A 24,974-nucleotide genomic window follows, 5' to 3' on the forward strand; every position below is an offset into this window, starting at 1 on the left:
TAATTAAACCGTTGTAAATATTGCTTAATCTGCCTGACAACAAAGCCTTTTTCCTACCTTGGAATCCGTCCGATATTCCTTTCGCATTGAACGCCGGAAAATTACGCGATATTTAAGCTAAGCTGTTTGCAATATTCACGCGCAACGATCCTTTCATTTTCCTTATTTATTTTATTTCTCGTTGGCTTGGTAGTCGAGTAAATTTAAAAAAATCGTCGATTCTGAGATGTTTGCGAAAATCAATTTTAAGGGTTGGTTACTTAAGAGGTAGATTCCACGTATTTTTGCAAGGACACCGTATTATAAGGAACAAATTAGCGAACATATTAGTAATTTTAAGATATCCGCGAGTGAAAAGGTTTTAGAAAAGCGATTCATTTCTTCTGAAAGTGTTGTAATACCGTAAATAAATAACTATATATAATAACCATAAATAAAATCTTGTTCTCAAAATTTAATATTACAATATTTTGTTCTCGATTTCTCAATTTTATCGACATCGAATTACCAAGCACCGTTAACAGATCGGTTGCTTTATTCGTATTTCCTATTCGATCTTGGCTCTCATTTCCGCGGGAAATTCTTTCTTTTTGACGATTAGCTCGAGGTCCCTGCGGGGACGTCCGCAGGAACATTGGTTCAACGGATCGCGGTGTTAATTCGAATGGCCATTAGGATCGCGCGATGAAATTGGAAAGATAGGGAGTAGATATTCGAGACAAACGCGCGATGAAAGTTAAAAAGCCACCGTGACCCACGTTGAAAACAGGTAAATCCCGGCTGTCGTTACCAGCTCTATTCGTTATCGATTCAACAATGGCTCTGACGAGATGTTGCGGTCCGTGAAATGGTAATTAAGCGACCGTTCGAAAGTCGCCGCGATTTTTATTACCACGGTCCAATAGTCGTACGAATGCACTCTAATTACGTAAAACCGTGTTAGTATAGAGAGAGAAAAAGAGATTACGAGCACGCTTAGTACGCGAAATCTTGTTGATTAGTCGACATATTGGCTGTAGATCGTTTTTGATTGATGAAAGAACGTGTGATGGCGATAAAAGACTTACTTCCTTCGAACGTCACTTCGCTGATCATGATCCATCGGGCAGCGAAATACAAATGTATCTTGAGAAATCGTCCTTGGCGTTCGTGTAACCCTATAGACACGTTTCTCGCGTTCTCCAGCACGATATCCGGTATGTAGGAGTAAGATAATGGTTCCTCCTCATAGGTATCGTCATCGACACTGAACCAGACATCCGCCTTCGAGAACACCTGGAGCATACAAAATCCAAGATGGGATTGCATCGACGATACGTGTCGGTTCTTCTCCGTCATATATAATTTTGTAACAGACTGTTATTATTTATTCGCTATTATTAATTGTTTTAATGAATTGAAATTAAAATATCGTGATAACGTAATATCATGTTTTTCGGGAGATTTTAATCAAACATAATCGAACGGTGTAAGCACAATAATCTACAACGAAAGACAATACATTTCGTTGGGAACGATAACGATCACAGAATTAGATAGTTAATTAATTCGGGGATATAATACATCGCGTAACTCGATAAATTTAATCGCATTCTCTATGGATGGCAACTCGTATCACGATGCTTCTACGCTTGTCAGCGTTATAGTTTCAATTTCAGCGTTAGTTAAAATATCATTCGATTAACGACGCCGTCTACATTAATTCTCGTGTAATAATGTAACAATGCGATGTATTATACGAGAGAAATTCACGCGGTGAGTGATCAGCCATTGGAGAAGAAAGAAATGTACGGTTTAATAGGAGTTAGTAGATGGACCGTGTAAGCAATAACCGGTACTTAAGCCCCGACTCACTTTTAATGGCGAGGCCTTTCATTCAGATGAAAGGAAATACCAACGATTCGTCCGGTGCATCGCATTGACATTTCAACGTGCAAGATATGTCGAGTTGAGTTTAAAGCCGATTTTTTAATCCACATGACGATTGAAATTTCCTTCGTGTCACGTTGGTGAGAAATGTTTGATCTTTATTTATCTTCTTCATCCCAAGAAATATTTGAAATAAGACGATTGAAAATGTTTTCGAATTCAAGTAAAAATTAAAGTTTTTCGTTGGTTTCGAAGAACACATAACAGTATGGAATAATTTTCTTTTCTGAACAGGTGCTACAAAATATATGAAAGTGTATTTTTCTTCTACTGTAATTCGATAATTGTTAATACATTAATTCGCGTAGCCTATCATTTTTTCTTATGGAATAATTAATACTTAGCAAAATAGAAATGAAGAGAAATACACATACAGACAAAGCCACTGATATTATGTGTATTATGGCGGGTACATAGATTTTCTTGAAAAAAAAGAGAAACACTGCTCTCTGTCAGCAAAAGCACTGATTAACCAACAGATTCGTACGTATCTTGAACTACGAAATATATTTCCAGGAAATGAAACGAACGTGATAACATGTAACAGTTATTTATTAATTAAAAAGCATCAATTTTTTAGATCTATCCATCAGCTAATGAATTACTTCGCTATGATACTTCCAACGTTAAAATTCCAATAATGATCAATATTTCATGAAAGAAAACTGCAGTTATAAAATTTGAAATCGTAACTAATATAAAATTCGATATGCCCGAAGTCGATCTTTTAATCGGTGTGCAGGACAGCATCGTAATCTGGTTTCAGGGAAAATATCGCAACCGTCTAACGACGAGCGGTGGCCATTAAAAGTTTTATCTTTCGTTGGGGTGGTTTATGTGGATTCGCAAGAGGAATGGGTGCATTAAAAGATTACCCACCTGCACGTCGCGGGAGAAATAATTATTGGTGTAGATGTGCACAGCCTCGAAGATCCAGATTACCTCGAACTCGAACACGAGCTCCACGTAATCGTCGACGAAGGTGTCGCGCATCCAGGCGACCCATCCGGTGCCTGCGAACGAAAAAGTATCTGTTTCGCGGGGAATTGATTTACCACGAATCCATTCCGTACACCCTGGGTGGGCAACTTCGTTAACCTGAATCGAAGTTAAAGCCTGAGCAGCGATTGATCTATTGTTTCTCTCGTTAATTGAATTGATTCCGTTCGGGGTAACTTCCGGATACGAGAACTTCAACCTTCCGACCCACCTCCATCATTCCACTGTCGATTCTCTGTTTTGTAAAGCGTCGTCTTCGCGTAATCTACTGTTTCGTGTGTTTTAGCAGGTGCTAAGTACCGATTGACAAAGGTTTCCAACGTAATTTACAGACTTTAACCAGTTTAATTTGTCAGTCTCTAAAGATGTCGCTATCAGTATGTGCGAATCTGTTTGGATTGAATAGTTATAGAAAACACGTAGTTCAAGTTTATAACTTTGAGAGTTAAAAAGTTAAATTAGTCGAATATTTTGTATATTATTGTCGGAATTCTTTCAGTCCACAGACGTCTTTCAAGGTTTATGTTATTCAATTATCTATTCTATATAATAATTTAAATAATAAAGTACAGCACCATTAAATCGACACGAAAACATTGGAAAAATTGCGAAATCATTAAGCTAGGAAGTTCTGGTAATAAAACAGGAAACAACAAAGAAGTAAACCAAAATCTAATAATATCAATAAAAATGTCAACTACCCAATTCTTTGCACGCGTACACGTACCATACTCCTTTTCAGCAAGCGAATCGATTCTTCCAGTATCTCTACCTCAGCTTAAAAATTTTAAATATCATTCTCGTCGGGTTATTTTCACCCTTGCAATCGATACTCCGGTTTCAAAGTTTCAAGAATCAATCCTTTCGCCGAAAAGTATCTCGTTGCCTATGCCACGTGCAAAAGGGCGTTCAAAGTTCCTCGCGCGGCATCGTAATTCAGAGACTCGATATCATTGCTTTATAGCGAATGGAATCGACGTATAATCTTCGAACTCGATGAACTGCAAATGAGTCGCTCACGGGCCAAAGCGTTTAACTCTGCTTTCCGAAATTTTTGAAATTCTAGAGTTAAAGCACTTTCGATCGGTGCTTATCCCGCACTATCTCATCGATTTTCTCTGATCTTTGTATCGTGGAGTTAACCAACTTGACAAATAAGCGACTCAAACGACAACGTGCTGCGTCGATTTCTCCGGAGGCTCGAGAACCTCTTTTGGATGCCTTCCGTTTCGGCACTTAGCACCCCTTCATATATCCACCCACCGATTACCTCTTCCATCTCCCATGTCCAGCCTGTAATTATCCGCGCCGACCTCTCCATCGATCAGCCGGCCTAGACCATCGGTCAACAAGTTGTCCTGCCTTTTACCGTCGTACGAGATGTCGCTAAGTTCGACCGTCGGGGATTCCGGTATGGTGTAGCTCACCACTCCACCTGAAACATCGCGGAGAAGTTTCGTCGGTGACAACTGTGACGACAATGCTCCTCTCTTTTAAAACAAAGTTGAACAACCAGCCAACTTTATGTTATTCCTTTGCTCTCGCCTCGTGCACCCCGAGGAAGGAAGTTGCAGGGTTGCGTCGGCGAAACAACGGGAAGGTGAGAAAGAATTGCTGCGTCGAAAGCATTGTTTCATTAGGTAGACGGTTCATCTTCCTTCATCCCGAGGAAAATAAAACTTGGAGAATGAAACATTCTTTCCTTTCGATAGTCGAGGTTGTCGGATCACCGTTGGATTTCTTTTAGTTTAGAGAGTTTAGTAGAGGCAGATTTCTTTCTTTAGTAAAGGGGATCGAAGATGGAAAGTTGGAAGGTTGCGATGTCGAGACGTCGAAGAAAGATGGGACAGAAAAGAATCGCTGCGTTGACAGTTGTATCATTTCGTTAGGTAGTCGGTTTGAACTATCTCCAGCTCGATGAAAATGATATTTTCAGAATGAACTTATTCTTTTCTGTTCGATAGTCGTCGGTTGTTGGATCGCTGTTGGATTTCGTTTAACTTTTTGAAGGGGTTGAAAGTGATAAATTTTTCCGGTAAGCTTCAGAAGGAAAGTTGGACGATGTGTCGACGTGATATGTTGAGGAATAATGGATAGATGTTAGGAATTCGTTAGAAAAATTCAGACAAGAAGTTTTCAGAGGGTTAGATGGAAAAGTAATCCGTCGGGTGACTGATCTTTCCGATCGGCGGAGAGAGTGTCGAGAGAGCGTGTCCAAGAGGTCGGACATTCGTGGCGAGAAAATTAATAATGAACGACAAAAACGGCGACCACTTCGCTGTGTGTCGTGTTTGGAATCGCCTAACTGCTCTCAATATTTTACGGTGTCTACGTTCGTGGCCGGCGAACCGTGTCACGCGATGCGGTTGAACGGGTTTCGGACAAGTCTCCGGTTGCCTGCTGCGCCCAGAAAATATTGAATCTTAGCATTCGTTTCAGGAAATACATCGTTCGATTTTGGCTAGGAGTAAATTGGGTATAAATCTTTCCATATACAAATCCCACGGAGATATTTATACGACGCGATTGAACAGTGTTTGACTAAGTTTACGATCGTTAGTCATTTATGACAATAGACAATGATAGAATTCTATAACGAGATATCTTAGAGTTTAGCCTTGTTTCTGATCTAAACTAAATTTACATCGATAATGCATGATACTAAAATTAGTTTTGAAACTAGGTAAGGAAAAAGTAGGCTAGTAATTATCATGCAATTTTTTTACGATGAATGGCAGTAGCAATTTTTTTACAGCCTAATCTATTTTCAACAGTTTCCATAATAATAATAATAATCGCCCGTTCAGTTTGATCAAATCAAAATTATGGATCGTTGTCAGAATGAAAATTACAGTTCTTAAAAAAAAAAGATAAAATAGCTAAGATAAAACAGTATGAAAAAGTGGAGAACCCGAAGAAAATGATCGAACAATTAAGAGAAATATGACGAAGGGTGTGGTTGCTAAATGTGAATGTAAAGTTAAATGAAATTTTGTACATTGAATATTATTACAGCATCTGGTTGCCAAATGTGTACGAAAATTAACCAAATTTGCCTGAGACTGTATCGAAGAGATATATCTAAAAATATAAAGACGACATATCGTGATACAATTTCGTAGCTGTTACAATTAGATTTAAACGGTAAGAGGGTCTGTACGACCTATTTACTTCAATCATTCCAATTCATATTTTAGCTTCAAATTTACCACAAATAAATATACGAATATATTTCTTCTTGTGTTTGAATTCTAAATTTAATTATATCCTTTCATTTCTTCGATCTTATTCAAGAGTTTACTTTTAATTTAGAAACACGAATATCATAGTTTCTTTCATGTAAAATCTACCTAATTAAGAACTTATTTATGCTGTTTCTATATACATAGATGTATATCTTTCATTAAAAAATTCAGATACGTATATTTCCACATTCTTTGAACGGTTTCTATAATATTCTTCGAAATGCATACACCAGTGAAAGATCAACAGGAATTTATCGTATGGTCCGATATTTCATACCGGAACGCTGTTGGATAATAATTTACCAACTAATAATATTGGCGAATTGGCAAATTGCAATTTGTAGATTGTAGATTTGTTTTTTACGATTTTATAATTTTTACATCAAATACGATAGACAAATTAGCGATATAACTTGTACAATTTACTTTGAAAAAATACCATTCATTTCGTTACCAATCTTGTTAACATTATGTAAAGATATTTAATGACTCGAGACTAGTAAAATTTCACTGGTAATATTAGTTCGATCGTGCAAGTGGGCCGTGCAGATATAGCAAAAATAAATATAGGTATAGCGAAAACTCTCATAATTTGCAGAACTTCTTATCAACCAGTGAAATCCATTAAAGACATCGCGTCGATGCTCCGCCAACTTCCGTGGCGCATACATTAAAAGTACATATCCCGTGTTAACATGAAGCCGTGTACACACCACCGTTACCGCGACTTCGCCCTGTAATCCGGCAATCCGCTAATCTAATCTGCGCCAGCAATCCTCCTCCCGGCCGCCACACAAATTATTACGAAGTTTCATCGAGTGTCGTTAGAGCAATTTCCAGGGAAGTTGCCCTCAAAGGCGAAGAGTGCACTCGTAACAAGTTTCGAAATCAATCCTCCCCTCCATCACTGCGCCCCGCCCCGTGGTCTGGGTCATTTTCAAAAGCCACTTTTCCTCGGCAACGAATAACGAGACATTGATTACGCGTCTTCTCTCCACTAGCTCGTCAAAGTTCAGACCTGTTGTCTTCCAAGCTTGATTAAATTTGCCGCCAAATTTCAGATTTTCGATAGACAGATTTTCACTGAAATCTAGGTAGAGGTGTGTATATATATATATATATATATATATATATATATATATATATATATATAGGAATATAAGAAACGTTTTTAGAGAAAATTTGATATTTTTGCTCTTTGGTTGTTTTGTTCTAGCGTCATTGTGGAAACCTTGCGAAGTTCAGGGTTGTCCGAGTCTTTAATTATAATGGCGTGACGATCAGCAATATGGTCGCAGCTTGGAAAACTTACTGTGCGGATTTTGAGTTCAGGGGCGTTGTAGGCGCTTTTTAACCCGTTATACTTCGAAATTTTTTTTAATATGATAGACTAGCACCTTAAGTATATCTCTTCAGTGAAACTCTTTTGGAACCAAAAATTTTCGTTCAAAAAGAAGTACGTGACCAGTTTCGTTTCTTTCTTATTGTTTACTCGCGATAACAATACGAAAGCAATTTTTATACCATCAACGTTATTGATACAGTATGAAGGTTCAACTCCCAAGGAAAAGGTTCTATTTTAAGCTTCCAAAAAATCTAAAAAATTCCAAAGTACTTACAAACATCTTACTACGTTATACACTGGTATTTGTTAAGTTAAACGCTTGATTCTTCTCTTTGATTTTTTTTCGATAAAAATAACGATCTTTTTCCAAGCAATGTAAGGGTGAAATTTCGCTGAGGCTCTTAGGCCTACTAAGCATATTCATAGAATGTTAAGAGAGATGCCGTAAGATATCAATTATCTAAAACTTTATAAAAATTCTAACACTCGACAATTTGATGAGAGATTTAAAACAATGTACATAAGTTATCTAAAAAGCGTCTGAAATCATTTTAATCAAATCTTCATCAAACACTCAAATACTATCCCAGATTAACTATCCCTTCCATTTAACAATCTTCCTCATTGTTAAAGTACCCTTAGAGGTGTAGACAGTGGGAACCATAATGTATACTTTTTACATAAAAATAATTTGTTATACACAAAAACGCTACTTTTAAAAACAAACCACCACTAAAATCTTTTTTAAGGAGTCTTCAAGTTCCTTGCAAGGATTATAGTGAAAATTCAGAAAATATGTAGCGAGCTTGAAGAATATTAATAAAAAAAAGTGTGTAGCTGGTTCTCCGAGTCACTAGCCCGGCTTTCGGGAGTAATCTTTCGTGTTCACCGGTCTAGGCTGGTAGCAACGTTGTTTTAACCAGATGTCGTGCATGGCCCTCATAAATCCGACATTCCCGCCCACCGCAGCTCGATCTCACACGTTCTGAACGCTTCTTATAGCGTGAAACCTCTCATGTCGCCTGTTCCGAGTCGACCTCCACCTCTGCCTTTCCGTCGTTTTCGCGCGCCCTGTTGGCGGTTCTTCGACATTAGCGACCCAGAAAAATCATTTATGCAAATAGCCGGCCATTACACTGATATTGATATACCGCGGCGTTGCTGCGCCAGGTCACGTCGCGTTTCTCTGCGCAAAATACATAATATGTGTTTTATTAAACAGGGTCTTTCAGAAAATTTTCGTCGAACTTTGGGAGTATATAGCATTCGTCGAAAGAATATGACCGAAGCTGTAAGACATTTACGGGAAATCTGAGGGCACAAAAATATATAGAACACGTATGTATAATATGCAAGAATATATTTAAGATATATATTTATATACATATAGCCTATAACGAGGTCCTGAAATTTTTCTATTGTAAATTTCATTATAAATCAGCTTAACACTGAATATATATATATATATATATATATATATATATATATATATATATTCATATATATATCACTTTCTTCTTCTTTAATGTGATTTGTAATGTTAATGTGCCCATATCGTACGACAGTATTTCATGGATAGTATTTTCGAATTTCAGAGAAACGATATATTTTCGACAGCTTCTGTTGATTCCATTAGTGGTTCCGTCAAATTGTTTCTTCTAAATTAAAAATATAAACAAGGCGGTTGTTAATGGACAAGCTTCAATATTTCAGAGTTTCTGCGTCATTTACGTACGATAATGAACACTCTATCGGTTGGATGTCTGTGATTCGGAGAAACTTTCTTATGTAATGTGCTCTTATGGTGTTACACGATCCAGGTTTATCAAGACTTTTTCGTTTTGACATTATCTTTTTAATGTATACGTACATAAGTATCCTTTTTCGAATTGTCATAGCATTCTAGATAACTAATTCGACCGAGTATATTTTATGAATAATATAGAGGATTTAAGTGACTGGATTCAGTCATTTGTTGTAATGTTTAGAGAGGATCAATGGGATATTGTGTATTTGATCCACGTATTAAATGGTAGAACTTTCGTTCACGGACACGTGCTACGAGGTAGAATTATTCATGACGTAACATGATGAGAACAACGTACTCTTGAAATTGAATTAGGTTCCACATAGAGCGTTATCGATACTTCTAAGCTTACGTGCTGTTGAGAATTTGGTGTAAATTTTTCGTAAAATATTTGGTAGTATATTAATAGCTTTTTAATGTAAATATACCCTATTTTGAGTTCTAATTTCTCCTATGATCGTAATGATAGCATAAATATTATGAAAATAGAAATGAAGAAATATATATATAATTTTCGAAATCTATGATACATATCTCAAGACTTTCACCAAACTCTCAAGATTCATAAAACTTTCTGTAATTTTCAACATCTTTGATATTCCTTGAAATTCCCCGGAGTTCTACGACGTTCCTTGAAACTTCCTAAATATCCAGTAACTTTAAATATTTTTAATATTCCTTGAAATAATTAGAACCTCCTGAATGTTTTGTATAATCTCATCTAACGACGTGCCTAACCTAAACTTAACTAAAACCCCTAGAGTCTACGATACAACATGTTCTCCAATATCCTCTAAAACTCTTGCAACCTTCTGAAACCATCGACATCCGATGTCCTCTCAGACTTCTGAGATTCCCGAAATTCCCTGGAACCTGACCCAAACCTAACTCGATACCTCCGATATCCTCTGAAACTTTATTCATCAAACAGAGTTAATAAATAACTATCTCTTCTTCCATAGTTATCGAAATTGAAACTCCTATATGTAAACTACGTACTTTGGGAAGAAATAGCTGCAAAAGTTGCGAAATATATTTCACAAGTGCCGTAGTTAGCTTTATCGTGGTCTAAAAGTTTAAATAACAGATTGATATACAATTCCGATAATTGTTTGTTAGTAAAGTGTAAAGATTTCGAATCTTTGATCATTTCTTCCTTTTTTTTATACAAGGAAATATCTTCTTTCATAATTTTTCTTATAAATTCCTTTTGCATAAATATTTTTAAACATATATATTACGAATTCTAATATTCTAATATATTTATATACATTTTTATTCGCAACTAAATCTATCTCGAAGCTAAAGGTGGCCGACGAATAAAATTTATCACGCTATTAATAATTTTTTCTATTTTGAATTTTTATAACAGCTAAATTTTAAATAGAATATTCTACTTTACATCTTAAATAATTTTTAAAAATAACAAAAATCAAGCCCGCGTCGAGAATACGTTATCGAAAGAACAACGCAGACATTGAGAGATTTTTATGACAGGGGGATGAAAATATCAGAAACTAGAGGTGAAGGTAAGCTTTAACTCTTTCACTGTACGCGAATTCCACGGCTAAAGTTCATGTCACCAGATCGCTGAATGCTTTTCAATTTTCTAACCAAACCACCCTGGACATTGTCAAATCTGTGTAAAGTAAAAACTTTCTGTCGAAACTTCCTTCTTTCTCGTTTATTATGTTCGGTCGAGGGACGAAACTACGAGCTAGCCGGAGACTGTGACGAAAACAATTAACAATCCGTGCGCGAAAAGTTTTTCTCCATTAACAGCTGCAGCCGGCTTGAGTTAAATTAAATTATGATTAAAAGCAAACACGCGCATACGCACGCGAGATGTGTACCAACACGAAAGAAATAAAAAAGGAACGAATGGAGGACAGGATTGTGGAAAGAAAGGAAAAACATAAAAGGCTGACCTAACGGAACGTTATGAAACTCCACTTCGTTTGACTTTTTACTTCAGTAAATTAGAAAACAGAGTTAGAAATTTCATTATATCCATGCGCGAATGTCGCGACGAGTAAAAGGGTATGGCCATTACGAAACCTCACTGCAACGAGACGAATTATGCGAAATGAAACGTGAAATTGTTATACGTAGCTTGATTATTTCCTGTTAGATTGAAATGTTAAAAAATAGCCCTAGGTGCATTTCTGCCTTGTTTACAGATATTTTATTTAAAAACTAAAAGAAAAAAAGAAAGGATTCTTTCGCCGGAAGGCTAAAGAATATCATCGGAGAATTGCCAAGCCAAAGAAGCACACGGTTAATTTTCTACCGTAGTAATGGCTATGTTAGGTTGCAGGATTCCCTCTTGTGTCTTTTTCTAAGTTTTTTTTTTGTCTTTACCCTGGTACTTCTTGTATTCTAATAGCAGCGTCGCTATTGCTCGCTTTAATTAGTATTCATATTTCCTTTTTTTCCATCCTTCCTTTCATGTTTTTTTTTGCCCTATCCGTCGACGCTTTATTAAATGCAGCACCCTTGGAAAATTATATTTAATCCTGATAAATATGTCAACCATAAATATTAATACGCGGCGTATAAAAAAATATGGGTCAATTGATTCCATTCGAGGGACCATCCATTTAAAAAAGAAGTATTCAGAATTAGTTTCCCTTCTGCGTTTTTTGCATACTCTGGCTCGTTGCATGCGAGTGTCCATCCGCGTGTTCTCCGATAGTGCTCCCCCTCGCTATGAAATATTAATCTCGAATTTCCCGCGTTCGTTGCGTATTCATCCGGCGTACACTCGGACGAGATTTTTAAAACGCATCGTTTCAATTACTTCGCAAGTCATTGTTCGTACCTGCTAATGAAAAATCGATAAGCGTAGATTCGTTATTGCCCACGGCTTCATGGTATTTCTTTTGCCGATACACAATGGAGTACACTTCATTTAATTACGACATACTCTTTTACGTCTTTTACATGCGCCTCGATATCACATTTATAAAGCTTCTTTTTCCGTTTTATCAATCACCTCGTCACGTAGGCAAAATTACGGATTCATTTTTCATTCCTTAAGAAAGTAAAGAGAATTCTTCAAAAACACTGCTGAGAAAAGGATGATGAATCTTTCGTTCAGTTTTCTTATAAAACGACGTATCTCGCATACAAGGAAATAAACGTTGCCCCATTTTGAAGGTAGTTTTCATTCCGGAAATATGAGCATACTACACAGCGTGACGGATCGCCTATCTAGCTGGATGGAAGTCATTTTAGACGAAAGTCGGTCTTTTCTTATCGCAAGTCATTGTAAATATTTGAGAAATTACGAGGAAAGTATTTATAAATTCATTTTATAAAACCTAGTGACGACGCTATTTTCCTGAAATTAATTTTACTCAACGGGTCTGTGTTTTCGAAGTAACATAGCCCTGATTTGATAAAAATATGTAATCTGAGTAATATGATTTTTGATAAAACATATATTTTAAATGCTAATAAAAAATATTTCCATTGTCTTATTTAATAGCTTTAATCATACTACCTCTCTAAAATTCTTTACTCTGTAACTTTATTTTACGAGCTAACGCAGTCCTATTTTGTATTATAAGGAACAATATATTTCCCAGTCTATCTATAAAATATTTTTATGTTTCATATCATACGTTTTCTTGCAAGATATGTGTTTCAGCGTATATACCACAAGCAAAAAAAAAAAAAAAAAAGAAGAAAAAAAATACCGGATTGTCTTAAAATGGAAATATTTTCCAATGTCCCGTCTCGTTTATTCACGTTTCTGTGCCATCGAACCGAACCTAGTTTCAGAACGCCACTGTCTCCACTGTCTTTCTTCTTTCCATTGCAAGAATTAGAGACAATATCGTCGTGTTGCTTGTTCATTTTGACACGGAAGCGTTCATAGAAATCGCGAGGTTCTCAGTGTCGCGCGATGTAGAACGGATGCTTGAAAGTTTCCGCAAGTTGTCGACACGCGTTGCGTGTTCAGGATAACCGAGAAATTGCGCGGCGACAATGGCGGTCGGTGTTCGCGTACGTGTTTCGCGGTGGCTGCAACAATGTCCCAGTTGGTCGATTCCATTAGACTCGTTTAAGCAGCAGAAGTGGATCGAAAACAAATGTGTAGCCTGTAGAGAGTGATACAGAGAGACAGAAGGGTGGAGCAGTAGTCGATGAGCTTGCTCGTATAACGCAGTTACCAGCGTTAATAGGATCCAGCATCGCTGTTGGACTCCAAACGCCGGTTACGGATTCACTCGTTGCCGTCTCAGCAGCGGCTCGCCAAATTGAACGAAATTGCAATTTGGAAATTAATCGCCGGCTGTTCGGCCGGTCGTCGTCGTATTTCCATCGTACGTTCCATCGTGGAATTGCAAATTCACATCGGCTACGATTCTTCTTCGTTCTCGGGACCACCACCAACCCCCCATCGTAGACGGAATTAGGTCGAAATCTGAATCTTTGATATTTATGTCCCCGCGATTTACGTATCCCGCGCTGGAATTTTCGCGATTTGTAGTCTTATCGTGCGGAGCTTTTGTCGTCGGAATCTCTGAATATTTGGAATTTGAATACTGAAATATTTAAATATTTAGGATTTACGCATTTAAAACTTGATACTTAAACTTTGAAACGCGAATATTTGAAAATCAGTGTTTCGAATGGTTCAACGTCCGAATATTTAAATACTCGAAATAAATAGAATAAGAATTTGGAAATTTATTATTCGAATGCTTAAACGTTTGAATATGCATTTGTAACCTAAATGTGACAATTGGAATACTTCAAGTTTAAATCTCCGCGCCCCAAATATTGGAAAATTCCGATGTTCACGCGTCGAATACTTAAAATCTAAACGTCAAAAAGTAAACTCTTAAGACTTCGAATATATTAAATTTAAGTCTTCGCCGTTTGAATATCAAGGAGCATGTTCGAAACGTAAATTCTTAACGTTAGAATATCCATCTCGTAACCACAATTCTTCCGCTACGTAAAGCGTGCGCGTATTATCGTGGCTCGATGGTAGTGAGTACACCTACGCTGAATTCATTAACATCACTCACCCGTGTCCTGGCAACCTCTCAGTTCGATTCGGAGGCAAACGGTGCGCCGGTGCTCGGAATGCGGCAAAATACGAATCTGGCTGGCGAAGATCGGTGGTACCAATCGATGTGATATCACGGTCGACGTGTCGCTGTTCCCGGTCAACACCTGCAACAGTTACAAGCGAAACGGCTTGCGACACCGTGACTCGAATTTAATTTTTCGCTGTTGCGTCGCGATTAAGCGTTGTTTAACCAACGTTTAACCGGCGGATGCGTTAATTAATGGCCTCGTCGAAGCGGCTGGTAAATTAAAGCGATCCATTAATCGGTGAACGATTTCCGTTGGACAAATTACAGAGCAAAATGTGGGGGGGGGGTAACACAGGGGGTCGATTCATTGATTCTTCCGATAAAACGCATTTAATCAGTGCTTGTCCCTAAGTAAATTTGTTGGTGGAACAACGTTTTTGACGATATATTACCGTAGCCGTATAATTATCAGGTTAATTGCAATAATTTAACTGATTTAATTACAACGTCCGATTAATGCGCCCGCCTGTCCTTGCGCCGAGTAACAGTTTCCGTGACTACCATACGATTAATTCAGTTACCCGTTTCGCCAAACAATTTTGTGTTTGATAATAATGGTGTAGCCACGTAAAGGGCGTTGATAGTCGATTTGTAAGCGGACGATGATGTGCGTGGCCTACCTATGGTCGAATCGATGTCAATATCAATCAGCTTACCCTTAGAAGTCTCAGCGTTAGAGGCCGGGGCACGTGGTTAGACATAGATCATGATTGCATCTGTTCGAAGGTAGTGTCACGGTTAATGCACCTCCACGGACGGGCCGTGTAAATTATCGTTTGAATAAACCAGGATGTCGTGGTTGGTCTACTGCTCGTAAGTAGCTGGATGCTTTGATCGATTTGCAGTAAGTAGACTGTGAATGGTTATGGATTTATGGAAGTCTTAAGCGCGTAAAATAGTAAAATAATATAATGTACGAAGTGCAGCAGCACTTGATATGAGTACTTTTTATATAAGCTTTCTTCGTTTGAACGAAATTTTAGTCTGCGTCTGATTAAATGAACTCGCGTGGGCTGAATCTACTTATCGGAACGTGAACTTCTATTACATACTTCTATTACATATGAGCAAATTCATACAAACGATATTCGTCTGTATGTGAAAATATACAGAATATTAAAACTAAAGTATACTGGTTATGTTATTTAGAGATCGAAATTTTTGTTGCTTTAATTGTTCATAATTATTCATGATTATATATTTGAAATTATTCGAAGAATTATTTATATATTAAATTGTAACTATTACAGTTTTATTTGTAGCTTGTCATACGTTTTTCTAAAAATAAGCTAGCATCCAAATACCTTCGATCCATAACGCAAATAAAAAGAATTGGCAAAGCCGAATATCATTAGCAGTAAAATATAAATGCAAATTTGTACTATATTTTACTATAATCGTACCATATAGTAAACTCTACCAACATTTCGTACGGACAAGTAATAAACGATAATATCGTCCAATTTTCCTGTCCCTTTTCTTTCCTATCTTTAAAGCCTAGAGAAAGAAGAATAATTACAATTCGGCCTGAATAACGTAACTCGTCTCGTGCACACCAATTTCTATTTCCTCCGTAGAAGTGTCCGTCGAGCGAGGATCGCGAAACGGGCTGCTTCACACGCCACCGGGCGATAAATTATCGTTCGTTACAGACGCAGCTGTAGAACCCGCCTATCGCGACCGAGATTGCTTAATTGGACGATTCCCCTGGAACGGCTCTTAATTATTCGACGATCAACCAAATGAAACGGCTACATTGGAAATTTATTCTATCCGGTCGAAATCGGAAAACTTGTTTTTCCAGTTGCATTCTAGCCAGTTAGCGAATTGATAACGTTAAATAATAATGAACCTAGATCGTCACGAATCTCGAAACGATTCGTTCGAGATCGCTGATAACTCGTGACTCGAGTTTCGTGTTAAATATATTCGCTGTTATCGACATGTACGTCGCGTTCGTGCAAGCTACTGTTACATTTTTATTCTTTTCTAGATTTTAGCGATATAAAAAGTGATATAAAGATATAAAAGTGATCTAAACATTTTTAGAAAACTATGGATAACGCGTCATTAGCTTAGCGTACACACGAAGAAATCGTTCTTCAAAAATCTTAAATTTGATGCATTATCAATATTGATCTTGCCGTCGGTTATAAACTACGTTACAATAGAAAATTTTACTGTAAATCACATATCATTAATATTACGAAGATATAGATATAAAAATATCAAAACCTCGGTAGTTAGCGAATAATCAAAATATTTATATGATTTTCTCACATGAATTCAAATTTAGTAAAAGATCCGTAAGTACTGCTAGGAAATTTTTTACTGCATAAATTAGTCTAGCAGAAAGTTACAGTTCCATTCCAAGAATTTTTAAAATCTAAAGCCGATAATTCTCATGAACCTGGAATATGAAATTTCTTAACTTGTTATTGCGAAAATATAAACTTGTCGTTGTGAACATGCATTAAGTCATGCGAAAATTACTTTGATTAAATATATGATATTTAAAAAAAACTATGCATAATTTTGTTTGATACGAGCCAATTTAACAACCGTCATTATCACTTAAATAGCATCCAACAGAAGCAGAAGTGGAACATTTTTAGTAAAAACAATTTTTCTAATTCCAACGGCGAAGCAGATATCTTTTAATAACAGCGAATACATTAGATTTTGATTTGTCCATAAAAGGCGGTTAACGCGCCGAAAGAAACTTCGAAATTGTAAGAAGGATTGCGATGAGCGCGGTTTGCGGCGTACACGTACTTATCGATGGCCGCATCTCACTTTTCTCCTTTCCGGTTCAATCTTCGAGAACAGTTAGAGGTAACGCAAAGGTTCGCGAATCCCGTGACTCGAATCGTCTTCGAATCGCCGACCCCGATGGAATCACAATAAGGAGATCCAAGCGTTTCAGCAAAGCAAGTAGTTCCTTCTCCACTGAGAAATAAATCGAGACTTCTTATTACTCTATCATACTTCTTCTTCCCCAATGAACCATTGTTTGAAATGGAATTTTAACAACGCACACCACCATCTGTCTTTCATATTTTCCACTTTTCTTAATGACACTTTGTACCATTAAATTGTATCACTGTATACATCGTTTGTTGAATTACAAAATTAAATAATTTGATCAAATTACCCTGATAGCTTCCCAAAAAATATAGAGATAAGAGGACAATTCTTGGAATGTATTTGCTCAAAAGGAAGTTCATGTCACGCTATTATCATTACCATCAGTTTCAACCTTCAAAAATAGCCTACTCGTAAACCCTAGACGCGGAAGCTGAAACAAGGAGCCAATTTTCAAATGTTCTCAGTCATCCATCCCGTGGAATATATTATATTTATTCGCTGTTTTTGTTAAATATAAATCCATTTCGCGTATCGTCTTCTTATACTTATTTTATTAATCTTCTCTTGTTCGCCACTGTGAATCTCGTTGAAAAGATTTTGTATGAAAATTGCGCGTAAAACTCGGTGAAGTTTATCGAAAATCTGAATTGACAAGTAGTTTGAATTATCAAGGAAGCAATTGATCAACGATGATTTTACATTCGTGCAAAATAACGACTTTGCTCGAGTTAGAAGAAGAACGTAATGTATTAAGAGTCACGTGTTGGTCTCTACAATCTGCCGACCTAAATCTCACTGAAAGAGTTTTGTATGAAATACATGCCAAACTCAGAGTTTACTTAAACCTGAATTGTAGGTAGGTTGATTACGGTCACGTTATTCAGGATCGTCCGACTTAACTTACTTCTTCTCCACTGTCAACACACGCGCCTCTAACATGCTATAGACCTGAGTACACGTACCTCTTTGTTATCCCAGCGCTTATACTGCCGCCATTCGGTGAACCCAGGACGTCGATACTCGAGAGTATACTCCTCGACGTATTCCTGACCACGGCCGTGATCGTAACGACCCTGACTCTGTACACCAGTGATCACGTGAGGTCCAGGAAGATCTACTTGCAGCCACTCACGAATTCCTCTTTCTATTTGGCTCTTCGGGCACCAGGCACCGCCTGCTGTCTCCTTCCGCAACCTGTTTTCGTCAGAATTTGTTAGCGTTACGTGCTGCGGCTCGTTTCGATGAATGTTAATGAGACGTCTAGATCGATGGCTACTCCGTGACCGTTTTCAATATTATATGACTATTTTTTACTGACTAATTTTTGAAAAATCTCGAGACATTTTCTTAATTTGTTTGTTGGTTAATAATTTCAATAATTAGTATCAATAGTTTCGATAATAGGATCAATAATTTAGAAAAAAATCCGAGGATATTTTCTTCGTTTGTCCGATAATTTTTTCCTGTTAATCTATTAACTGGGAAATGTGAGTTAATTCATCACTTGGATCCTTAGTCTTTCTTGGATATTTTAATTTTTTTATTTTACTTGAGGGTGTTCTACTTTCTCAAGTATCATTTTATTTTAAAGGACCGAAAGTGACTTAATTGAAATTGATTTGAATTTATCAACTTGTAATTGTCTCATCGTAAAAGTTTCTGGGTAAGGGATGATATTTTTTAACAAGTTAGATTAAGTTGTTTACGAGAGCAGCTACGTGAGATCGATTAAATTTATTCCACTTAAACTACTGCGTTGGTTTCTTGATAACTAGATAAGTTGGATATAAACGTTTCTTATAAACAATGCATGGATTGGTATCAGTTAAATGTTACGTGTATATTCAAATTGTTATTTTAATATTTTAGTACCTAACAAATAAAATAGATATCGTGTTTTTTCTACTTCAAGTTCATCAAGGGTACTGATGAGATTTTATTAAACACATATTTATACGCGTTCATATTCCATTGAAATTCAAAGAGGGATTAAAACCCCGTAAAACATTGAAAATTTTGTTATATTTCAAATAGATAATTTTTCAATAATACTCTCTGGATTATTTATCACTGGATTTTTCGCAAAATTCATTAATCACGTTTCAGAGAACTGACGAAATATCCGTGGAAAAAAATAAATAGTGAAAGGAAGAAAAAACAGAAAATTGGTAAACCGTTCGATCGCATTGATATTACGAATCGAAATTTGACACGCGCAGCAGTTTGCGTTGGCTCGAAAAGAGGGTTCCCAAAAATCAATTTTCATTCCCGTTGAAAATTTGTCCTCGTTCGACCGGGCCTGCCAATGCACCGACTGAAATTGCACAATAATAATCGTACCGAAAATGTAGCCACGTCAAAATCGTACGAGCTCAATTCACGGATCGTTACGCCATATCGCCGAATCCAACCAACCCTCAACCCCTTCTCCTTTCTACCAGTTACAATAGCCAGTGGTCATTTTTCATTCCAATTGGACAAACATAATTAATTGATATTATATTTCCGCCCACAGTGAACAGAGACATGGCAAATATCGAGAGAGAGAGAGAGAGAGAGAGAGAGAGAGAGAGAGAGAGAGAGAGAGTGAGAGAGATAGAGAGAGAGAGGAAGCTATAATTGCTACTTTAAGTTCCTAGTCTAAAATTGCTCGGAGTTAATTAATTAAATTTCTTTAACGGGACTTTTCATGACGATGAATGTTTATTAACGTGACCAATGTACACGAAATATTTCAAACGATCGAGAATATCGACGTTCGGAATCGAGAAACGAAAACCTCTTATTTGATCTGCTCCAACAAATAATACTTTCAACTGAATAAGTTTTTAGGAATTGCTAGGAATACTCACAAATAGAAGTTTTCTAGCCGGGAAATTGACAGCATTTTATGAACGATAAAGTCGAGAATCATTTTTACGATGTTGAATAGGACGGAAAAATACATTTTAATCTGACAACCGAACAGAAGGACAATTTTGATAATACGAAATTTATGTCGATTATTGAATTCGAAAATTGCTCCTTCTTAGACTGCCGAGTAATTTATGATAAAATTAAAAGCCCAAAAATAATGTTTATAATTTTCGTTACAGCTTTTAGTTCGCGAAACAAACTACTGTGCAGGTTTTTTCACATTTACATTTACGTTTCGTTAGTTCTCTCCATAAAAAATTAAATTTCATAAAAATTCATAGTCTGTCATGTTTCTTGCTTGTCATATTCATATGGTCGTGTAGTCCCGTAACATCGCATTGGAAGTATCCAATTAATAAAGAATCGCGGGGAGACCAGTTTTGGAAGCGGCGCGAAGTTAATGTTTCACCGATTCTTGAAGAGCGAGGAGCTCCGTCTAGGCGCAGTTATAGTCCTCCGGCCATTACAGCATCGTTCGAACAAAGAAGAACAATTCACGGGGCCATTCGCCGGTTTCAAGAACTTCTTCGGTTCGAGGGAAGTGTACTTAAACAGCGAATCCGGGATTCAGTTCTTTCCACCGTCCCTCTTTCCCTCTTTTCTCCAACCTCTCTCTTTCCCAACCAATCCCCTCCTTTTCGCGTTTCCTCTCGTCCCGACGCTCCCCACGTTTTCTCTAAATCGACCCAATGAAACTTTCGCGAAACTTTTACCACCTATTGGACCCGCTCGTGCTCCCTACCTAATAACGAAGTTAACTTGCCGACTGATCAGAGGATCCGTCGCGTTTTTCTTGCGAGTCAACGACGTCGATTTCATTCCGTGTGTTCCCATGTTGGTATTCAGCTGTTAAAGCGTTTGTCGTAGCATTTTGTTTTGATTGGCTGTATTATTGGACACGAGGTTTAAATAAATAGAACCAATTTGTGTTTCATCGTGTTTCATCGTGTTTCATCTTTTGATTGAAGATTCGAATAGTCGTCAGAAGAATGGTCTTTGTAAATGTTTTCAATGAAGTTTAGTATTCTTTTGTTAGTCGATCGATTTGCTTGTTGCGAGGTAGCGATATTGTATTGGAAGATTTAAAGGTGTGATTTATTAACCTTTTAGTTCTGGCGGACTTCGAGTGAACATTTGTTTGTGCAACATTGTGCTTGCGCGTTAGTGCTCGAGGTATACATACTTGAAGCACGAATTTTCGAATATGATTCTTCTACATTATTGTTGAAATGAAAGATTTATTAATACACCTAATGGAATTTACTTAACTTGTGTAAATGTTTTTTGTAAATATGGAAGGAAATGTTTGAATATTTTAAAAGGATGTGATTTAATTAAGCATAAAAATATCAGCAACGATTTTGTTCTGTATTACCATTACAGCCACGCGTTGTAAAATGTTATGATATGAAAGAATTGATTTTATTCTGCAAAACGTTTTGTAGACCAAATAAAAACAGTTTTTATATATTTGTAATTTATTCATAAAGTTATTACTAAATAATTTAAATTCGTTCATTTCATGAAAAAATAATTAATATCTTCACTTATTAGGTTATTTATAATTTACACATTTTGGTAAAATTTTTGTTGCTATATAAATAGACGAGGGTAACTGAATACGTTACAAAGAATAACATGTATTAAGGTATTCGCTACCCGCAACTAAAGGGTTCAAGCGGTTAAAGTTATATTAAGGTATTTGTTTCTCTGCAAGTTTTTGGCGTGGCTCTTTCTGAAATTTCTCAGGACTGTGAGAAATTTCAGTGAAGTTTCACGAAGTATTTATTATGGTGGAACGTTAGTTCCATCCCTTATGGATGGCAACGCCAAGTGTTCCAGCCGTCTGAACGGTCCTCATTTATAAGGTGCTTCCAGTGTCTGACCACGGCAGTCTACTACTACTGAATATCGCTGCCACGCGTAAATAGGAAGGCTCGTTTCAATAAACGTTCTCATGAAACGAACACGCGAAGCAATAATAGATTACGAATGTTTATGCAAGTTTATAACAAATTTAAATATACAAAAATGTACGAAATGCACATAACATGTCTGCGAAGATATAGGAAAAAATTATAGCATAAAGCATTTAGTATAATACTGCCTTACTTACTTAATAAACCCTGTCTATCATTTCGAGAAAATTGAAGTTTTATTATTCTTCTATGCCGTCTTTCTTGCTTTTCATTCAATTTAAAACATTCAGCCATTATTTCATAAGAGCGCAGATAAAAGCCAGTATAATGTGTAACTTCATGTAAAAGTAAGGAACACGAAGAGCTTTAAATGTTTCATCGCATCTTGAAAAATGAATTAAATGCGAGATAAGACGATTTAACTAAAGAGGGCGGAATGTTTCAAGGGTAAAACACGTATCTATTTAATTTTCATTTCTTTTAATTATACTCATAAAGATATGGATTTAACATTCGCAATCCAATCTTCCGCGGTAGTAATTAAACGAACATTCTAACGAAAGTTCTAACAGCTACTTCGAATAATTTCATTCGAATATCCTCTTCTTTCCTGATTAATCTCATAAAGCTGCAGTCTCAATTTCATTTTTCATGAAACTCGATAGAAAAATTCTATGCTCAGCACGAGAACGTTCAGAAGCATGTACAGGAAGACAAGGTCGTGGCCGGTGCTCGATCACGCGAATTGCTTCTTCACTTCACCCCAATAACAACGCAATTACGGCCGGATAATAATTCTTGCGGGAAACTGCCAATGCCGCGCGTAACTTCGCTCCGAACGGTATCGAGCTAACCGCTTTTTTCCCTCCTCTGTCGCTGGTAATTTTCGCAAACGCCAGGAGAAAAAGCGGAAACAGTGTCGCGGTGAGCCTCGATTAATTTTATCATCCAACGTTGGACGTGATTAAAAGTAAAGTTCCGGACGAAACGGCCGCGACAGCCGGCGATCGTTAAATTACAGACGCGAATGAGAGACAGCAGAAATGGCAGAAAGAGACGAGGAGGAAGAAGAAAAGCAGAAAACAGGCAGGCGGGAGAAGGCAAGAGGAGTATGGCCGTGGCATCTATGAGCGGCACGTTAATGTAGAAAGCGTGTCTGTCGCGGGACGGTTTGATCTGTTCTCCCTTTAGGAAGCGCGTTAAAAAGGCAGCCGTGGTACCATTTAACGGCGGCTCGACGACCAAGGGTACGCAGAAAAGGGTACGTCGTAAAAGTAATGCGCTCACCGGCCATTTCGTGGACCGACGTTCGTCACATACGACGAGGACGCCGTAATGGCTGAATCCGGTATGTCGCCAGACTCCATCCCCAAGGATTGATTGCACGCTCCTGAAACACATCGTTTAACTTTGTTATTATATGTACGGTTTGTACGTACGAGTCGTTCGGAAGGCACACCGATCAACGCCATGAGAAAGTGGAAAGAAATTATTTTACAAATATTATTTCTTTTAACTTATTTATTTAACTTATTTAACTTATAACTCGGAATTTATGGTTATTTATATTATTTCTTTGCGATATACGAATCTATAGAAGTAAAATGCTTGGTTCCTATGAATGGGACGTTAAATGTATTAGCCACGATGTAGTAAGATTAAGAAATTTATAAAAGTGAAAATGATCAGTTTCAGAATAAGTCTTTCCTCATCTGTGACTTGCTATCATTTTACGTTGCGATTTGTTGACAACTTAATGTGTTACGAATCTTTCAATGCTTTTGTGATAGATAATGATGTAAGAGTATGGAAGATAATAAACGATTAGGGCAGAAAATGAAGGAAATGAACCGAAGATAGATCCTTGGTTTATTAAGGTAATTAACTCATAAGGTTCTCAAAAAGTTTGTGCTGGTTTTATAGTTTCACTGTCGTTTACTGTGTTTGACTTAACTGTATAACCGACATAGTTACCTACGCTTACAACTTCTGTATTTGCTAGATCGCGGTCGTAGCGATTCACCGTTCTCCCCTTGTTTGCCAGAGAAATCATGGCGCACAATGATCTAACGAGGAATCGAACGGCCATTTCCGTCGTGGAATCGTACTCCATAGTCACATTCCACGATATCTATCGTACAATGTCGACCGACGATCGGCGAGCGGAAATGTAAATTGAGAAATTAATAAGACTGGCAACCAAATCGTAGAAATTCTAATCTTTCCCTTACGGTTTCTTCGTGGCTCTATTTTATATCATGCGGTGAAAGTTCGTTGTTCGACCGAGCAAACACAACGCGAAAGGTCTAGAAATATTTGTGACAATAATACGCCCATGGGAATACAAATATCGTTGACGTATTGGTAGGTTGGAACGGCGAGTGGTGGACAATTTTTCCTGTTTCGATGCTCCTAAAAAATTGAACGCAATGTTACATACACGACAGATCAAATGGCTCTCTATTTGATTTCCTGTTTCAATTTTTTCGGTATAATTGTGCGAACGATAGAATTTCTCGTCGAGTGAATTAAGAATGTTTATGCTGGAACGGTACACGCATGATGAGTAATTTAGGTTTAAAGTATAAAGTGTTATATCTTGAATTGAACATTTGGAATTATCGTGTGAACAAAGAATGTCACTGAAGATTCGATATGTCTTGAAAATACTCTAAACACCTAGATATCCTTGAGAATATTTTCGAGAGATAGTTGAATAACTACTGAATAAAAAACAGAGCAGTAGAAAGAACGAGAATGTGGACAAGAATAATAGCAAAATGTTAAATACGAATTTAGAGACCAGAGTGTGTCACAATTTTTACAGGAAGT

The 24,974-nt window shown here is 37.1% G+C and overlaps 2 protein-coding genes across 3 annotated transcripts in view; one reads left to right on the forward strand and one right to left on the reverse strand.

Annotated features, from left to right (window-relative positions):
• LOC143302899 (uncharacterized) overlaps positions 1 to 24,974 on the forward strand; it is a 153,258-nt gene that overhangs the window by 48,744 nt on the left and 79,540 nt on the right. The gene's annotated exons all lie outside the window — the stretch shown is intronic.
• Positions 1 to 24,974, reverse strand: part of LOC117153276 (discoidin domain-containing receptor 2) — a 140,829-nt gene that overhangs the window by 14,684 nt on the left and 101,171 nt on the right. For both annotated transcript variants that reach the window (XM_033327172.2, XM_033327171.2), the window contains exons 3-8: positions 23,430 to 23,532; positions 18,270 to 18,501; positions 14,368 to 14,515; positions 4,199 to 4,363; positions 2,809 to 2,942; positions 1,068 to 1,275 (exon numbers count right to left, since the gene is read on the reverse strand). In XM_033327172.2, coding sequence (XP_033183063.1) covers positions 1,068 to 1,275; positions 2,809 to 2,942; positions 4,199 to 4,363; positions 14,368 to 14,515; positions 18,270 to 18,501; positions 23,430 to 23,532 — 990 coding nt within the window. The remainder of the gene's footprint in view (positions 1 to 1,067; positions 1,276 to 2,808; positions 2,943 to 4,198; positions 4,364 to 14,367; positions 14,516 to 18,269; positions 18,502 to 23,429; positions 23,533 to 24,974) is intronic.

This window comes from Bombus vancouverensis, chromosome 1 (genome assembly GCF_051014615.1).
Source record: "Bombus vancouverensis nearcticus chromosome 1, iyBomVanc1_principal, whole genome shotgun sequence".
NCBI lineage: Eukaryota > Metazoa > Arthropoda > Insecta > Hymenoptera > Apidae > Bombus > Bombus vancouverensis.